At 40.0% G+C, this 20,004-nt stretch overlaps 1 protein-coding gene across 1 annotated transcript in view; it reads left to right on the forward strand.

Moving 5' to 3' along the window:
* The window catches only part of DYNC2H1 (dynein cytoplasmic 2 heavy chain 1), a 348,687-nt gene that overhangs the window by 137,882 nt on the left and 190,801 nt on the right, over positions 1-20,004 (forward strand). Inside the window, exons 62-65 of the mRNA XM_047072515.1 lie at positions 1,303-1,444; positions 2,003-2,112; positions 11,479-11,577; positions 13,459-13,582. Of these exons, the coding sequence (XP_046928471.1) occupies positions 1,303-1,444; positions 2,003-2,112; positions 11,479-11,577; positions 13,459-13,582 (475 nt within the window). The remainder of the gene's footprint in view (positions 1-1,302; positions 1,445-2,002; positions 2,113-11,478; positions 11,578-13,458; positions 13,583-20,004) is intronic.

Genomic DNA, 20,004 nt, shown 5'->3' on the forward strand with positions numbered 1-20,004 from the left:
AACTGGAATCCTGTATCTCCTGCCCCCCATTCACCCATTCTGTCCATCCCCTAAATCATCGGTTTGTTCTCTGTGTTTATGGGGCTGAATCTGCTTTTCGTCTATTCATTTGTTTTTTAGATGCCACATATAAGTGAAATCATACAGTATTTCTGTTTCTCCTACTGACTTATTTCACTTAGCATAATATGAGAAAAATAGGTATTAACTCTTAGATGTTTGGTAGAATTTACCTGTGAAGCCATGAAGTCCTGGACTTTTGTTTGTTGAGAATTTTTTTTTTTTAACGTCAGTTTATTTTTGAGAGAGAGCAAGAGCATGAGCAGGGGAGATGCAGAGAGAAGGACAGAGGATCCAAAGCAGGCTCCAGCCTCTGCGATGACCAGAGAGAGCCTGATGTGGAGCTTGAACTCACACAGAGACACGAGATCATGACCTGAGCCAAAGTCTGTTGCTTAACCCACTGAGCCGCCCAGGTGCCCTTGTTAGGAGGTTTTTGATTAATGATCGTGTTTAACTACGAGTAATCTCTCTGTTAGATTTCCTTGTTTGCTTGTCATGTCCACTTGCAAATATCCTTCAAATTTGTCTTCTGTCTTTAGTGCCAGTTTGTTTGTTTATTTATTTACCTAAATTCTCCTCTAACTTGTCCCCCTCCTATCTGACCCTTAAATTGGTTGGTTCCTTATTTGTCAGCTGAATAATCTTTGTAAACCCAGTCTCATTCTATCCCTGTCTGCCCTGTTTGAACACTTGCAGTGGTTCATTACCGCCCCGGGTTATAGCAGAAGCTCCATTGTGTGCATGGCCAGCCCGCTCTGCCTCTCTCTTTCCACCTTTTCTGCATTGCTACTCTCCCTGCTCACATCTATGCTGCAGTCACACTGTGCTTTTAACTAAGGCATCTCCATGCATTTTTAAAATTTTGTTTTGTACCTTTGCTCTTACTCTGTGTACTTAGTTGTAGTTTCCAAAGTGATGCTAATTCACAGTTTTTAACTGTAATTGGGATAAAATTTCTGCTTCATAGGAACCATTATGAACTTTCAATGACAAAATATGTTCATCTCTACAAATAATGTTGGTATTTCATACATTTTAAAAACTTCAGCAGGGTCTGAGATCTTGTGGCTATTTTTACATTTTCACAATTGCATGCACAACAGGGGTTATTACTTTAAACCGGCAACTGATTTTTTTTTCTACAGTCAAAACTCTAATTTATGAAGCTGTCATGCTTTTCACGTTTTAGAACATATCCATCCCCCCATCCCCGCCCCTGCTCTCTCTCTTCTTGTGCAGGTTGCAGAGATAACAGAGGAATTAGCTACTCTTCCTAAGAGGGCTCAGCTGGCTGCTGCCTTCATTACCTATCTTTCTGCTGCTCCTGAGGGTCTGAGAAAAACCTGCTTGGAAGAATGGACCAAGTCAGCTTGTCTTGAAAGTCTGTACTTAGTCATTCATGTTTTGAAATTTCAATATACTAAAACTGTATTTTTTGATAAATGAGGAAAATGTTCTATAAGCTAAAAGAAACCAAATCTACTTCAGATTTGCTCAATTCTACAATTGTTCTCTGAATTGTTTTGTCACAATGATCTTACATTCCTGAAATGACTCTCTGAAACTGAGAGCTTGGGGTATTTTTGGTAATGTATGAATGCATTTAAATATTTTAATACATTGATTTTCACAATAATTGCATATCATAAAATGGGATGTAGGAATTCCAACATTCCTTGTGACTTTTGTGGTTTTCACAAATTATTATAGTTGTGAAACGTTTATTAAATATACAAGAAATATAATTTAACTGACTTTCATTCCTTTGTACTTTTTGTTTTAAACTCCTCCACTGCCACCCTTAGCTTTTGGTGCTAAAGGGAGAGGAATGGATTAAGGATAATTCTGTGACTTTTGTTTTAGTGTGTCTTAAATAGTTTTGTTCCCTTTCCTTTGTCAAGTCCATGATCACTGTAGTGAGATATTAATATCTTTTCAGAATTTGATCTAAGGAGATTTCTTTGTACTGAAAGTGAGCAGTTAATTTGGAAAAGTGAAGGCCTACCATCAGATGACCTTTCCATAGAAAACGCTCTTGTTATCTTACAGGTAAGTAATCAATTTTAATTTCTCATTAGAATTATTCCTTCAGAAGCTCGCCCCAGGAAGTGCCTTGTTCAAGTTCTTAGGCTTTCAGTTTTTTTTTTCGTAACCTTAAAGTGAAGGTATTTTGGTAATGAAAATCCTCTTAGGATTCAGTTGGTGAATCTATAATTTTCGGTATAATTTACTTTTTATCTTAATAGAAAAGTATAAAGCCGTATTATCTTGATGACAAAAAGTTCTAAATTGAACTCCCTAATTGTAATAGAAATAATTTAGGGGTACCCACTTCACCTGGTTATATAGTTTCCGCATCTACAGTATGATTTTACATTTTTATTTTGTTTTGCAAAACAAAGTTATACAAAGTGAAGATAAGAGAAGTTTTGGGTTATAAGAGATGGTGATATGCATTTTTTGAAAATCATTCTTTCAGATAATGTATATTTCTTTTTTTTTCTTCAATATATGAAATTTATTGTCAAATTGGTTTTCATACAACACCCAGTGCTCATCCCAAAAGGTGCCCTCCTCAATACCCATCACCCACCCTCTGCTCCCTCCCACCCCCCATCAACCCTCAGTTTGTTCTCAGTTTTTAAGAGTCTCTTATGTTTGATTCTCTCCCACTCTAACCTCTTTTTTTTTTTTTCCTTCCCCTCCCCCATGGGTTTCTGTTAAGTTTCTCAGGATCCACATAAGAGTGAAACCATATGGTATCTGTCTTTCTCTGTATGGCTTATTTCGCTTGGCATCACACTCTCCAGTTCCATCCACGTTGCTACAAAGGGCCGTATTTCATTCTTTCTCATTGCCCTGTAGTACTCCATTGTGTATATAAACCACAATTTCTTTATCCATTCATCAGTTGATGGACATTTCGGCTCTTTCCATAATTTGGCTATTGTCGAGAGTGCTGCTATAAACATTGGGGTACAAGTGCCCCTATGCATCAGTACTCCTGTATCCCTTGGGTAAATTCCTAGCAGTGCTACTGCTGGGTCATAGGGTAGGTCTATTTTTAATTTTTTGAGGAACCTCCACACTGTTTTCCAGAGTGGCTGCCCCAGTTTGCATTCCCACCAACAGTGCAAGAGGGTTCCCGTTCCTCCACATCCTCTCCAGCACCTATAGTCTCCTGATTTGTTCATTTTGGCCACTCTGACTGGCCTGAGGTGATATCTGAGTGTGGTTTTGATTTGTATTTCCCTGATGAGGAGCAACGTTACGCATCTTTTCATGTGCCTGTTGGCCATCCGGATGTCTTCTTTAGAGAAGTGTCTATTCATGTTTTCTGCCCATTTCTTCACTGGGTTATTTGTTTTCTGGGTGTGGAGTTTGGTGAGCTCTTTATAGATTTTGGATACTAGCCCTTTGTCCAATATGTTATTTGCAAATATCTTTTCCCATTCCGTTGGTTGCCTTTTAGTTTTGTTGGTTGTTTCCTTTGCTGTGCAGAAGCTTTTTATCTTCATAAGGTCCCAGTAGTTCATTTTTGCTTTTAATTCCCTTGCCTTAGGGGATGTGTCAAGGAAGAGATTGCTACGGCTGAGGTCAGAGAGGTCTTTTCCTGCTTTCTCCTGTAGGGTTTTGATGGTTTCCTGTCTCCCATTCAGGTCCTTGATCCATTTTGAGTTTATTTTTGTGAATGGTGTGAGAAAGTGGTCTAGTTTCAACCTTCTGCATGTTGCTGTCCAGTTCTCCCAGCACCATTTGTTAAAGAGACTGTCTTTTTTCCATTGGATGTTCTTTCCTGCTTTGTCAAAGATGAGTTGGCCATACGTTTGTGGGTCTAGTTCTGGGGTTTTTATTCTATTCCTTTGGTCTTTGTGTCTGTTTTTGTGCCAATACCATGCTGTCTTGATGATGACAGCTTTGTAGTAGAGGCTAAACTCGGGGATTGTGATGCCTCTTGCTCTGGTCTTCTTCTTCAAAATTACTTTGGCTATTAGGGGCCTTTTGTGGTTCCGTATGAATTTTAGGATTGCTTGTTCTAGTTTTGAGAAGAATGCTGGTGCAGTTTTGATTGGGATTGCATTGAATGTGTAGATAGCTTTGGGTAGTATTGACATTTTGACACTATTCTTCCAATCCATGAGAAGGGAATGTCTTTCCATTTCTTTATATCTTCTTCAATTTCTTTCATAAGCTTTCTATAGTTTTCAGCATACAGATTTTTTACATCTTTGGTTAGATTTATCCGTAGGTATTTTATGCTTTTTGGTGCAATTGTGAATGGGATCAGTTTCTTTATTTGTCTTTCTGTTGCTTCATTATTAGTGTATAAGAATGCAACTGATTTCTGTACATTGATTTTGTATCCTGCAACTTTGCTGAATTCATGTATCAGTTCTAGCAGACTTTTGGTGGAGTCTGTCGGATTTCCCATGTATAGTATCATGTCATCTGCAAAAAGTGAAAGATTGACTTCATCTTTGCAAATTTTGATGCCTTTGATTTCCTTTTGTTGTCTGATTGCTGATGCTAGCACTTCCAATACTATGTTAAACAACAGCAGTGAGAGTGGACATCCCTGTCGTGTTCCTGATCTCAGGGAAAAAGCTCTCAGTTTTTCCCCATTGAGGATGATGTTAGCTGTGGGCTTTTCATAAATGGCTTTTATGATGTTTAAGTATGTTCCTTCTATCCTGACTTTCTGAAGGGTTTTTGTTAAGAAAGGGTGCTGAATTTTGTCAAATGCCTTTTCTGCATCGATTGACAGGATCATATGGTTCTTATCTTTTCTGTTATTAATGTGATGTATCACGTTGATTGATTTGCGAATGTTGAACCAGCCCTGCATCCCAGGAATGAATCCCACTTGATCATGGTGAATAATTGTTTTTATATGCTGTTGAATACGATTTGCTAGTATCTTATTGAGAATTTTTTCATCCATATTCATCAGGGATATTGGCCTGTAGTTCTCTTTTTTTAACTGGGTCTCTGTCTGGTTTAGGAATCAAACTAACACTGGCTTCATAGAATGAGTCTGGAAGTTTTCCTTCCCTTTCTATTTTTTGGAATAGCTTGAGAAGGATAGGTATTATCTCTGCTTTAAATGTCTGGTAGAACTCCCCTGGGAAGCCATCTGGTCCTGGACTCTTATTTGTTGGGAGATTTTTGATAACTGATTCCATTTCTCTGCTGGTTATGGGTCTGTTCAAGCTTTCTATTTCCTCCAGATTGAGTTTTGGAAGCGTGTGGGTGTTTAGGAATTTGTCCATTTCTTCCAGGTTGTCCAATTTGTTGGCATATAATTTTTCATAGTATTCCCTGATAATTGCTTGTATCTCTGAGGGATTGGTTGTAATAATTCCATTTTCATTCATGATTTTATCTATTTGGGTCATCTCCCTTTTCTTTTTGAGAAGCCTGGCTAGAGTTTTATCAATTCTGTTTATTTTTTCAAAAAAACAACTCTTGGTTTCATTGATCTGCTCTCCAGTTTTTTTAGATTCTATATTGTTTATTTCTGCTCTGATCTTTATTATTTCTCTTCTTCTGCTGGGTTTAGGCTGTCTTTGTTGCTGTGCTTCTATTTCCTTGAGGTGTGCTGTTAGATTGTGTATTTGGGATTTTTCTTGTTTCTTGAGATAGCCCTGGATTGCAATGTATTTTCCTCTCAGGACTGCCTTCGCTGCATCCCAAAGCGTTTGGATTGTTGTATTTTCATTTTCATTTGTTTCCATATATTTTTTAATTTCTTCTCTAATTGCCTGGTTGACCCACTCATTCTTTAGTAGGGTGTACTTTAACCTCCATGCTTTTGGAGGTTTTCCAGACTTTTTCCTGTGGTTGATTTCAAGCTTCATAGCATTGTGGTCTGAAAGTATGCATGGTATGATCTCAATTCTTGTATACTTATGAAGGGCTGTTTTGTGACCCAGTATGTGATCTGTCTTGGAGAATGTTCCATGTGCACTCGAGAAGAAAGTATATTCTGTTGCTTTGGGATGCAGAGTTCTAAATATATCTGTCAAGTCCATCTGATCCAATGTATCATTCAGGTCCCTTGTTTCTTTACTGACCATGTGTCTAGATGATCTATCCATTTCTGTAAGTGGGGTGTTAAAGTCCCCTGAAATTACCACATTCTTATCAATAAGGTTGCTTATGTTTATGAGTAATTGTTTTATATATTTTGGGGGCTCCCGTATTCGGCGCATAGACATTTATAATTGTTAGCTCTTCCTGATGGATAGACCCTGTAATGATTATATAATGCCCTTCTTCATCTCTTGTTACAGCCTTTAATTTAAAGTCTAGTTTGTCTGATATAAGTATGGCTACTCCGGCTTTCTTTTGGCTTCCAGTAGCATGATAAATAGTTCTCCATCCCCTCACTCTCAATCTGAAGGTGTCCTCAGGTCTAAAATGAGTCAATTGTAGACAGCAAATAGATGGGTCCTGTTTTGTTATCCATTCTGATACCCTATGTCTGTTGGTTGGCTCATTTAGTCCATTTACATTCAGTGTTATTATAGAAAGGCATGGGCTTAGAGTCATTGTGATGTCCGTAGATTTCATGCTTGTAGCGATGTCTCTTGTACTTTGTCTCACAGGATCCCCATTAGGATCTCTTGTAGGGCTGGTTTAGTGGTGATGAATTCCTTCAGTTTTTGTTTGTTTGGGAAGACCTTTATCTCTCCTTCTATTCTAAATGACAGATTTGCTGGATACAGGATTCTCAGCTGCACATTTTTTCTGTTCATCACATTGAAGATTTCCTGCCATTCCTTTCTGGCCTGCCAAGTTTCAGTAGAGAGATCGGTCACGAGTCTTATAGGTCTCCCTTTATGTGTTAGAGCATGTTTATCTCTAGCTGCTTTCAGAATTTTCTCTTTATCCTTGTATTTTGCCAGTTTCACTATAGTATGTCGTGCAAAAGATCGATTCAAGTTACGTCTGAAGGGAGTTCTCTGTGCCTCTTGGATTTCAATGCCTTTTTCCTTGCCCAGTTCAGGGAAGTTCTCAGCTATAATTTCTTCAAGTACCCCTTCAGCACCTTTCCCTCTCTCTTCCTCCTCTGGAATACCAATTATGCATATATTATTTCTCTTTAGTGCATCACTTAGTTCTCTAATTTTCCCCTCATACTCCTGGATTTTTTTATCTCTCTTTTTCTCAGCTTCCTCTTTTTCCATAATTTTATCTTCTAGTTCACCTATTCTTTCCTCTGCCTCTTCAATCTGAGCCGTGGTCGTTTCCATTTTATTTTGCAGCTCGTTTATAGCGTTTTTAGCTCCTCCTGAGTGTTCCTTAGTCCCTTGATCTCTGTAGCAATAGATTCTCTGCTGTCCTCTATACTGTTTTCAAGCCCAGCGATTAATTTTATGAATATTATTCTAAATTCACTTTCTGTTATATTGTTTAAATCGTTTTTGATCCGTTCGTTAGCTGTCGTTATTTCCCGGACATTTTTTTGAGGGGAATTCTTCCATTTCATCATTTTGGATAGTCCCTGGAGTGGTGCGGAACTGCAGGGCTGTTCCCCGGTGCTGTCTTGAATAACTTGCATTGGTGGGCAGTGCCGCAGTCAGACCTTATGTTTGCCCCCAGCCCACTGCTGGGGCCACAGTCAGACTGGTGTGTACCTTCTCTTCCCCTCTCCTAGGGGCGGGTTTCACTGTGGGGTGGTGTGGCCCATCTGGGCTACTTGCACACTGCCAGGCTTGTGGTGCTGGGGATCTGGCGTAGTAGGCAAGGTGCACGGGGGCGGGAGGGGCAGGCTTAGCTCCATTCTCCTTCAGAGATCCGCTTTGGGAGGGGCCCTGCGGCACCGGGAGAGAGTCAGACCTGCCGGAGGGATGGATCCACAGAAGCACAGCGTTGGGTGTTTGCGGGGTGCAAGCAAGTTCCCTGGCAGGAACTGGTTCCCTTTGGGATTTTGGCTGGGGGATGGGCGAGGGAGATGGCGCTGGTGAGCGCCTTTGTTCCCCGCCAAACAGCTCTGTTGTCCGGGGCTCAACAACTCTCCCTCCCGTTGTCCTCCAGCCCTCCACTTCTCCGAGCAGAGCTGTTAACTTATAACCTCCCAGACGCTAAGTCGCGCTTGCTGTCGGAACACAGTCCGTCAGGCCCCTCCACTTTTGCCAGCCAGACTCGGGGGCTCTGCTTGGCCGGCGGGCTGCCCCTCCGCCCCGGCTCCCTCCCGCCAGTCCGTGTAGCGCGCACCGCCTCTCCGCCCTTCCTACCCTCTTCCGTGGGCCTCTCGTCTGCGCTGGGCTCCGGAGACTCCGTTCTGCTAGTCTTCTGGTGGTTTTCTGGGTTATTTAGGCAGGTGTAGGTGGAATCTAAGTGGTCAGCAGGACGTGGTGAGCCCAGCGTCCTCCTACGCCACCATCTTCCCTTGTCTCAATGTATATTTCTCAATAGTCATTGCTTAAACATTAAAGTATTACAACCTTATTGGCAGTGAATGTGAAAATCACATTCCAACTAATGTATACAAACTGATAGTTTCTTCCAATGAAGTATGAAGTTTGCCACTAACTTGGTTTACCTTTGTATTAGGTAACAGATGATTGGAAGATACTTTTTCCCCTCAGTGATAGGTTTCTGTCTGTTGTTTCTATTGCAATAGCATCCTCTCTAACACCAGTTTTCTCTTTTCTCTCTGCCCTGTTCTCTGCCCACACACTGTTTCCTTATTCTGTAACTCCATAGCTCCAAAGGTAGCATGAACGTGAAATGCCTCTTTTTAGGTAACATACTGTAGTATTACAAGATTTGTTTCGTGGGCCCAGTAATCCTGGATTATTTTGTTTGGTTAGACCTATTAATCAGCTGACTTATTTTGGCTCATTACGTGTCCGCCTTCCCAGGGGAGAGGGTGCTGACTACAGATTAAATGGTTGTGACTTTCTCAGAATTTGATTTGGCTTGTTCTCTATTTTTAAACATTTTCTCTTGTTATATTTACAAATGTGGCACTGTAAATGTGTAGGTAAATAAATTCATTACATTGTGTAACAAGTATGTGCTTTTTATTCTATTCGTTGTTCCTTCTCCAAAGTTTTCTAATGACCTCTTCCTTTGTCAGCAATCCAAGAAGACAGTCTTTTGCAGATTTAAAAAACACACAGTTTAAGTATTATTCTTTTTTTATTCCATGAGAAGTAGGGGATGAGCATTTAGAAAAAAAGTATTTGTCACAGTAATTGTTTTTTCCTGATGAGAGTAATTGAAAATACTTACTTTTGGATTCTGAATTATCTTTTATGATGAATCTAGGGAAAATTGTGAAGTTAATTTTAATAATAAGCTTAGGTTTACTTTGTATTTAACATTGCCATGTTTCTTGTAGATAGATACAATTATATGAAAAAACAAAACCATTTGGAAAAATTTGCTAGGGCAGTTAGTTATTTTGTTGGGATGGGCTACTACAGTCAACTTTCTGTGTCAGTTGTAAAGTATTCTAGATTTAGAATAAGCTCTTGCATTTAAGGCTGTGAGTGGATAGCACGTGTCTGTGAAATCTTCTCATGTGATATAAGATCGCATAGTTAGAAGATCATGTAAGATGTTCTAAGACCTTCGAGTTTGACCTGAACTGCTTTCTAGCAGCTTGCCCTGACTTCACCTGCTCCACCATAGAATCTTGTGTGCTCTTTATTATAGAATTTTTAGGTTGTGTTTCTTTCTGGGATGTGAAGTCATGAAGGGTAAGGGTATATTTATATCTTACTAATTTCTGCATCCCTCGTATCGTCTTAACATAGTAGTTACTCCCCATGTGGTAGATGAAGGAATGGATGAGTGAATGACAGCTCAACATTTTGGGATCTGTTTCACTTTCTTATGTATAGAACTTACATTTAATTATGGATCACAGACCTAAAATATACCTTAGAGATTTTGTCTAAATCTCTCTGGAGGAATATAAATAAGATTAATTCAAACCTGTAAGTACTCTTTGAAGTTCTAAAGCTTATTTTTGGTCTAAAGACATGATTTTTTGAAATATTATCTTTTTTTTTTTTAACTGCATCAGATCATTGGTTTGAAATCATGGGTAAGAACTTTTTTTTTAATTTAAAATAATTGTTTTTGTGGTTGGGCAGGATCTCATAGACTTGTGACGCGTTGGCTATGGAATACATAGAATCAGATCTAAAACCAAGTGTAGTATGTAAGAGATGCTTATGGGGCTGTTTTCTAACCACCTCATTGCCAGGAATAGCACATTTATAAGATGGAGCTGGGTGCCGATCACACAGCAGTGGGCCACCTTGGGAGATGGAGATGCGGTGAGAGTAGTTCATTCTCAGTGCAGGCAGAACCAGGCTGTGTGGTTTAGGGGGACTTTTAAAACAATGGCAAAGCTGTTTTAAAGGCAGTCAGCTCTTTATTATCACCATTTCCTGGCACTTTGGAAAAAGTTTGGTAATGAATGCTGTTCGCCTGGGACAGATAGTTCCCACCCTCTGCCTTCTTGATAAGTCCCCAAAAGAACCTGTGACTTCTTAAGGGACATACCTCAGTTTGAAGTCTTCATTTCACTTGGATTTCTGTTTGTTTTCTTATCCGGACAGCACACAACTGCGTTACCTTTTTCAAATATATGTGAACATTTAAGATAAATTAGGCCAGTTGTTATTCAAATCTGATTTACTAGGTAACAATGATTATTACCTCTTAAATTTACCAAAGCTATTAATTTACGTATTTACATTTAAATTAATCCTATCTATATAATTGTCTTCCTCTCACCTGCCTAGTGGTATTGTGTGTTCAATGTATTTTCCCTAGTTTCCAGCTTTCTGTTTGGTTCAGGGTATTCTGTAATGAATTTAGTTTCTAGTTCATTAGATCTTAATCTATAAGATACATAATTTTTTCTTCTAGGATGCTCTGTCTATATAGTATTAACTATATACTGCTTTATAAGAATTAATGTCTGAAACATAACCAATTATATTGCTAATTATTTCAGCAGTACTTTTATGATTAGTTCATACTTCTCTTTTAAGGTCTTTATGGTTTATTTGACCAAAGAATATATAAAGTTTGCAAATAATTTGTGTATTTTAAAAGCCACAAAGAGAGGTGCAGACGGCATCAGGTGGGGACTAGAGGTCTTGCTTGCTGTATCGTTAACACACACTTCATTACTGTGTAGTAAATAGGACTCTTCTCCATTTACTGTGTTTGCATTTAATTTTCTAATATTCCTGATAGCTATAAATTTATTAATGTAGCCTCTGTGTGCAGCTAAAACTGGCATCTTTATTTCCTCCTTATGGTTGTATATTTATGTTCTCCAAAGCCTGAAAGAAAAACCCCCCTCAGTAATTGATGCATAATTTTTAGGCAATTTTTTCCACTTAATGAAAGCTTATAATTTTTTTCTTTTTTTGAAACTAGAGTCGAGTATGCCCATTCCTTATAGACCCTTCTTCTCGAGCTACAGAGTGGTTGAAGACACATTTGAAAGACTCACGATTGGAAGTTATTAACCAGCAGGTGTGTAGTACTTATAATTGAGATGCTGACTAGGGATAGCATCTTACGGTAACAGAATTCTGGGTCCGTATTCATAAAACATAGGCTTACTGCTGTAGCTTACCTGGCTTGGGACCTGGGGAAACAAAGATAATGATTTTAGCTTTGGTTTTCTCATTTGTAAAAACGGGAGGAGAATATTTGCTTGATTCCTCACGTGTGCTGAGCATTAATGTAAGACCTGGGAATTTACTGGTGAGTGACACATTCACCATCCCTGCCCTCAAGGAGATACCAGTCTGGTAGCTGGAGAGACTATTAAATAAGAATTCACACTAAATTACAACTAAAGACATCAGTATAGGATCCCACAGAAATGAAAGTCCCTAACTCCACTTGGAGAAAGTCTCCTGGACTTCTAGCATTCATGTGGTTTCTCTCAATGCCTCTTACTGTCTCCTGCTCCTCACCCTCACCAACAAGCATCTCCACTGTGTCCAAGATTTGACATGCTGCTCAGTGAAATGTAATCATAGTCTTTTGGGGGGAGTGACTTCTCACTGTCATATTTATCTTGCTGAGGAAATTATCTGGGGTCAGATTTTATTTTGTTTTGTTTTGTTTGAAGAAGGCCTAGTGTATGATTAATTTTCTTTTAAAAATTTTTTAAACATTTTAAAAAAGATGTTAATTTTTGAGAGACAGCAAGTGGAGGAGGGGCAGAGAGAGAGAGACAGACAGAAACAGAGACAGAGAATCCTAGGCAGGCTCCATGCTATCAACATAGAGCCTGAAGTAGGGCTCAAACTCATGAACTGTGAGATCATGACCTGAGCTGAAATCAAGAGTCAGATGTTTAACCAACTGAGCCACCCAGGTGCCCCATGATTTTCATAGATATTCTTCAGGTGCTTGACCAATTCTCTCTTTAAAACATATTTCATTTTTAAAATGGAGGTATTTACCTGATTTGTGTGTATTAAGTATGTATACATATATGTGTGTGTATATATAAAATACTATCTGTATACAATATATATGTATATGTATATATATAATACTATCTATATACAGTATATATATATGTATATATATAATGCAATATATAAAATACTTTATGGACAGCTGGGAGGCTCAGTTGGTTTAAACATCCAATCCTTGATTTCAGCTCAGCTCATGGTCTCACAGTTTGTGGGATCAAGCCCCACATTGGGCTCTGCTTTGACAACATGGAACCTGTTCTGGGTATCTCTCTCCTTTTCTCTCTGCACCTCCCCACCCACACTGTCTCTCTCTTTCTCAAAATAAACAAGTAAACATTTAAAAAATACTTTAATGCCACTTGGGTTTACAGGAGGAGACTTTAATAATTATGATTCCAAATATTTAATTTTTGTAACCATAGTTGGAGGTTTAAAACTCTTTTGCTAGCTAGAAAGCCTTAAAATTCTTGCATGATTATAGATTTTTGTCCAGAGGTTGTTTTCACAAGAAAAGTTCACTAGAAGTCATCATTTGCCTTTCCTCTTCCATTCAGTGTTTGATTTTGAACATAAGCAAAAAAAAAATAAAAATAAAAAAGTAATTGTGCGTCAAGTTGAAATTTTAAATTCTAGTAGCAGATTGAAAAATCAAGCTTTTTTATTGTTATTGTAAAAATCTTTATTTTTTATGTGTGTTTAAATTATGAAATCTATTTGATAATTTATTTGACTCTAATGATTCATCACCAAGTACTTAAAACTAGAAACAGAATCATGAATAATTTGAATTATTAACATGCATACTAAATTTTAAAATATTCATATTATTCTTATTAACATCTTCCTTCATTATCTTTGAGGACATTTGTAAATATTAAGGTGCTAAAGGAATTAATACGTATTCTTTTTATTCCCTCAGGATAGTAACTTTATCACAGCTCTCGAGCTGGCAGTGCGGTTTGGGAAAACCCTTATTATACAGGAGATGGACGGTGTAGAAGCTGTTCTCTATCCGTTATTGAGACGAGATCTGGTCGCTCAAGGTAAATATTTGACAGTTTCCACAAAATGGCTATTTTTTTTTTTTAATTTTTTTTTTTTTTTTTCAACGTTTATTTATTTTCGGGACAGAGAGAGACAGAGCATGAATGGGGGAGGGGCAGAGAGAGAGGGAGACACAGAATCAGAAACAGGCTCCAGGCTCTGAGCCATCAGCCCAGAGCCTGACGCGGGGCTCGAACTCCCGGACCGCGAGATCGTGACCTGGCTGAAGTCGGACGCTTAACCGACTGCGCCACCCAGGCGCCCCCAAAATGGCTATTTTTAAAATTTCGGAAGTAATTAGCTTCATAACTAACTTTGACCTTTCTCTGTCTTGCTACCGAATCTAACCAAATGGAAACTTTTCAGGGGGAATATGAGCATGTCCTCCTAGTCTGTGGCAAGTAAATGAATTCTTGAAGTGCCTTTGCGGAGGGGGGTGCTGTGTCGGGGTGTCCCGGGCACTTCCGACTGGAGTGACGCGGGGGGGGGGGGCGGCGCTGTGTCGGGGTGTCTTGGCCGCTCCCGGCTGGAGTGACACGGGTGGGGGGGCGAGGGGGGCGCTGTGTTGTGGTGTCCGGGCCGCTCCCAGTTGGAGTGACTCTGGGGGGAGCTGTGTCGGGGTCTCTGGGCTGCCCCTGACTGGAGTGACGCGGCAGGGAGGTGGGGGGGAAGGCTGGGGGGGGGGGGCGCCGTGTCGGGGTCTTCTGGAGCATAGTTGGTCGGAACAGTCACACTCAGGGCTGAGATTGTTTGCAGGGAAAAGATAGAAAGCAAATCAGCAAAGAGAAAACGGACCATAAGTGAGGTCAGGAGTGCAGAAACAAGGTGCAGGCCTCTTAAGTCCTCTGCCATTGGAGTCACACAGGAAGTGCTTACTCTCCCAGGACCAGGTTGTGAAATGTCATATACCAAGGAAGCTTACTGCGTACAAACTCAGACCCTAGTTTTTACTGGGGGTAATTTTTTTTTTTTAATGTTTGTTTATTTTTGAGAGAGACAGAGACAGAGCATGAGTGGGGGAGCGGCAGAGAGAGGGAGACAGAATCTGAAGCAGGCTCCAGGCTTGGAGCGGTCAGCACAGAGCCCTATGCAGGGCTTGAACCCACAAACCGCAGAGCTGAAGTTGGTAGCTTAACCTATTGAGCCACCCAGATGCCCCACTGGGGTCTAATTATGTAAGCTTGTTTGGCCTGGCATGTAGCAGATTTCCAGGTTCCCCAAACAAAAACGCAAGTGTTCAGCACAAACCACATTATTTGTACAAACAGTGAAAACGCAGTGAGCCACTCTTCCACCATGTTCTGGGTAAGGTAAGAACCCTCCCCAAATCCAAATTCCCAGAATCCCCTTAGGGGCCCATCTCGTAAGCAGGATGGTGTGGGGGTGGCCCAGTCTCAGGACTGCTTTGTAGGTACCTGAGCCAGCCTTTGGCGAGTAGAAAGGAATGCATTTAAACTCGAGACCGTATTGTCCTGATTCATACCACACACATCACTGCCACTACAGCATTTATGTTCACGCCGCAAGGTTTAAATAGAAACTGGAGTCATTGGGCAAACCAGGGACAGAGCGAAAAACGCATTCATAGATCACTTGCTGTTTTGCACATCAGTGTGCTTGGGCTGGCAGTGGCTGTGTGTTGTGAAGCGAGCTTTGGTAGGGGCCCTTGTAACCTGGAGTTACCTTCGACATCAGTCTCCGGTCTCAGTTCGTCTCTTCTTTACTGGTCGTTCCTCAGATCTGTTGACCAGCTCCTGCTATTCTGTCTTAAAGGGGAGGTGGGAATGAAGCTTTAGGGCCGTCTGGATTTGTCCCTTCAGCCTGGTTGGCCCTTGAAGCTCCTTGAATCTGAGCCTCTGTTAGCTGTGACTGGTGTCGGGTGTTGGCAGTGTCCGTAGCATCATCTGAGAATGGGTGTTGACAAGGTCCCTTGAAGTTGGATCTGGTGCAGAGTTACATATTTCACATCCTGAGCGGTTCACATTATGAACCCCTCTTCCCCCTGGCTGTGCATGGCTGTTTGGGTTAGTCTGTTTATTTCAGTATTAGGGAAAGAGAGTTCGTCTCTGCCCTTAATTTATTTTTTCTGCCTTTCTCCCAGGGTTGCACTTCACAGTAGTTGGAATCTTTTATCCTCTTTGCATATATTTCAGATTGTTGTCTTCCAGCATGTTGAGTTGCCCGTGAATTGCCATTTTGTCATCATATGTTTCCTTTGGGGACAGAGGATGGCTGTCCTAGAACCACATTAAACAGTCTGTGTCCAATTTTAGTTACATCCCCTGTCCCTAATCTAAGCAGTATGAACTGCCTGTCTACATACTGAGGTCAGTCAGCACAGATAATAGGATTGGAATGTACTTTTCCTCCTCACATTTATGCTGTTCAGAAATCCCTTCAAATGTGTACTGATGGAAAAGAAGGGCAAGGGACAGCTCCTCTTCAGATTCTCGTTGTTTTTACTTCCGGAGTCACACGTGCCTCGTGACTCTGCCCAAGCAGAAGGTCCATGTGCCAGTTTGCAGTTGGTAAGCAACTAAAGACTGTGGACCAGCCAGCCTCTTAGAAGTTGTTGAGGGAGAGGCTGGTGTGGTGGGCCGATAGTATAAGTTTTGCTAATAACAGACGTCAAAAGCATTTTTCATTGATTGTTTCATTCCAGTGGTTATTTCATTTCCATATTGGGGTTGGGTCTGGATCGGGAATTATTGTAGAGATGAAAGCTGAACATTCTGGTTGGCTTTTTAGTCCGGATGCTTCCTTTTAGAAGCGTACGGGCATTTGTATGTACAACAGAGATGAAGTTTGTGATCAGTCGTTGTATCTGTTTCTCGTGGCTGGTTCTCCATATGGGTATGTCTCCCTGGTGGCCCAACTGGACCCAGGACCTGAACACAGCCAGACCACTGCTTCTCAAACAGGAGTGATGTTGTCCCCCAGAGGGCATTTGGCAAGGCCTGGGGACATTTTTGGTTGCAACAGTTTGGGTGGTCTATGGCAGAGACCTCTTAAAATGCTCAGGACCTCTCCTTCCAAGAAATGGTTTTCCAGCACAAATTGCCAGGAGTGTTGAAGTTGAATAATGCTAAGTTAGCTCACTCGTTCTGACTCATAAATCAACTGCACTGTTGTATTTTAGTAACTGTCACCGTGGCCTTATTGCCAAGAACACTCCCTGATATTATGCTAAGTGAAATTAGTCAGAGAAAGACAAAAATCATATGACTTCACTCATATGAGGACTTTAAGAGACAAAACAGATGATCATAAGGGAAGGGAAACAAAAATAATATAAAAACAGGGAGGGGGACAAAACAGAAGAGACTCATAAATATGGAGAACGAACTGAGGGTTACTGGAGGGGTTGTGGGAGGAGGGATGAGCTGAATGGGTAAGGGGCACTAAGGAATCTACTCCTGAAATCATTGTTGCACTATATGCTAACTAATTTGGTTGTAAATTTAAAAAAATAAAAAATAAAATTAAAAAAAAAAAAAACAAAACCCCGAATGCTCCCTGAAGTCAGCTCATTGGACAGGATCCTCACTGCTCTGGATTCCCAGAAATTTTGTCTATGGATAGTGTATGGGCTGTAGCATGCCTTTGGATTTTCTTATGTGAGATTATTTGCAGACGTCTGTAATGCTGTGCATCTGGAGGACACGGGGTCAAAGGCAGCAATGTTTTACACTTGCTCAGATTTCTTCCAAAGTTGCCTTTTGCAGTTTTGCAGGAGCAGCCTTTCAAAACCAGCCACACGTTTGTTGACCAGATACATAGGCTTTTATAAAAATTCCAGGAATGAAAGATGCTGCTTCTAGTAGGCCAAGAAAGGAATCGTTATTCTCTCTCTTTGTATATGGTAGTTATAGAGACAGCAGTTTATTCTTAACTTGCTTGGGCAGTGTCGCTTTGGTTATTTGATTGGCAGGGTTTTGTATTTGTCCTCACTTAAGTCCTATTCATCTTTAGTCATTTGGGCTTGGATGGTATTGAATACAATGTGGGCAGTTCTGTTGGTGGAGACCATTACCAAAAGGTTATCCCTATAATAGGATGTTTGGGCCCATAGGACAGTTGACATGGTACTTTGGATTTATCTAGCTCAGATGATGATAAATTTCTGGAGAGTTTGGACCTGTGGGGGTATACTGTATACAGTGTCCGTATCTGTTATAAATGTTGATGAAACCAAACCAAACAGTATTCTCGAACGTGGATCAGGATTGGAACTGAGATACTGAACAAATAAATTGGGACTTTCCCTGGAAAGAACTCCATAGTTCTCTAAAGTACAGTAAAGATTTTGTGTCCAGAAGAAAAAAAATTCACTTTATTCTCTACTCCATAGGCTAACTCCAGTGTAAGTCAAGACTTGATGCAGTTGAGACTGTGTTGGGCATTATGATATAGGGCTTATACATAAGGGTCCTTTTGGGACAATGAACCATTTCCTTTGGGCATTTTTTAAAAAATTCTGTATCAAAATAATACATGCCTAGTTGACAAAATCAAATAGTGCAGAATGGCAGCTGAGTTCCGTTCCTCCCCTCCTCATGACTAGTCCTACTTACCAGAGAAAACCAGTTATTTTTCAATTTTAACATTTTATTAAAATATACACATGCATGTGTACAGTTTATGCATTTTTACAAACAGAATACACCTGTGTAAGCGTTCAGATCAAGACATAGACCTGTGTCTGCACCCCAGAAGCCCCCTATTTGGCCGCCCTCCTCAGTGAGGATGACCACGGGCCTGACACGCAGCAGGATGGATAATTTTGCTTGCATTCTCACGCTGCGTCAACGGGAAAGAAGGAGCGAGGCCCTGAGTCCCATCGCACTGGCCTGGCTCTTGTGGCCTGGCTGTGCTGTTGTCCTGGTGAACGTGCCTCGTTCCGCAGCACCAACATCCCATGGCTCCTCCTGTGACCGTCCTCATGTCTAGGCGCAGAATCAAGGGTACTCCCCGTACTAGAAAAATAACCAGACATCTTCGTCTCCCAGCTAATTTGGTGACTTCTGATTTTTTTTTTAACCATTTATAACGTAGTCCCCTCCATTTCTCTCACCTCCTAGATAAACATTATTAAGATACCAGTCACAGAATTGGCTGCTGTTTCTGATAGCATCCGTTCCCCAGCAAACCACACTTCCCTTGAACCGTCTTTCAGTCGCCTAACATAAGCCCCAGTCCTGTAACAGGTGGCCAATACCCTCTTGCCAAGACAGCACGTTTTCTTAGGATGATCTGTCTTTGGTTGCAGATTGGCAGCAAATGTGAGCTGAGGACCTTTAAGCACTGGATTTATTTTGTATGTTTGTGTCCTATAATTTGTGTGTATGTTAGGCTTGCTAAAGTTCTGTGTATTTTCAAACATTTGTTCATTTCATCCAAATTGTCAAATGTTTTGGTGTATTTTTTATATAATGTTCTCATAACTTTGTAATTTCAGTTGGCTTTGTAATGATGTCTCCTTGTTTCTTGACATTTATAATTTTTTTCTTTTTTTTCCTCCATTAGTCTTTGATAAGGGTTTATCAGTTTTACTAATCTTTCCGAAATACCAACTTTTAATGTTGTCAGTTTTTTTCATTGTATTTTTAAACTGGGTCTTTGCTCTTCATTATTTCATTCCTGTTACTGCCTTAGATTTCCTTTGGTGGTTTTTTTGCTAGATTCTTGAGATGAAATTCAAAATATTGATATTCAATCTGTTTTTTAATATATGCATTTATGTCTATAAATTTCCCTCTCAGCCCTTTGCCAGCTTCGTACCATAAGTTTTGACTTCTTCTTTGATTCGTCAGATTACTTGGCTCTTTTGTTGTCATATAATTTCCAGGTACTTGGAGTTTTTTTAGATTCCTTTTTTGTTGTTGATTTTCAGCATAACTCTTTCATGGCCAAGGAGCTTACTCTGAACTACTCACTTGTTTACATCCTGTTGAAGCTTTCTCTGTGATTGGACATTGGTTAATTTTCATGTGTGTTCCATGTACAAATGAAAATTATGTGAAATTTGCTCTTCGTTTTAAATTTTTTCTAAAGTCAGTTAAGTTTATTAGTAGTGTTATCTGCTATATTTTGCTTTTTTCAATGATTTGTTGAGAGATTTCTTAAAGGCTCTATGATTTTGAATTTGTTTCGTTTTTATATGGTTTCTTCAGTTTTTGCTTTAAGTATTTTGAAGCTGTGTTTCAGGATGCATACATATTTGAAAATGTGATATTTTCCTGTTTGGATTCTTTTCTTTACCATTATGAAACGTCCTTCCTTTTCTTCAGAAGTGTATCAGGTTTTAGAGACTGATATTAGAATGGTTACAATACTTTGGGAGGCTAGTTTTTGTACTGCTTTCACTTCTTTTATTTATTCTTTTACTTTCAATTTTCTGTTGGTCTTGTTTCTAAAGGGT

The sequence above is a fragment of the Lynx rufus genome, unplaced genomic scaffold (genome assembly GCF_022079265.1).
Source record: "Lynx rufus isolate CCGP_SWC_20201006 ecotype Redwood Valley unplaced genomic scaffold, mLynRuf1.p SCAF_9, whole genome shotgun sequence".
In the NCBI taxonomy this organism is placed as follows: domain Eukaryota; kingdom Metazoa; phylum Chordata; class Mammalia; order Carnivora; family Felidae; genus Lynx; species Lynx rufus.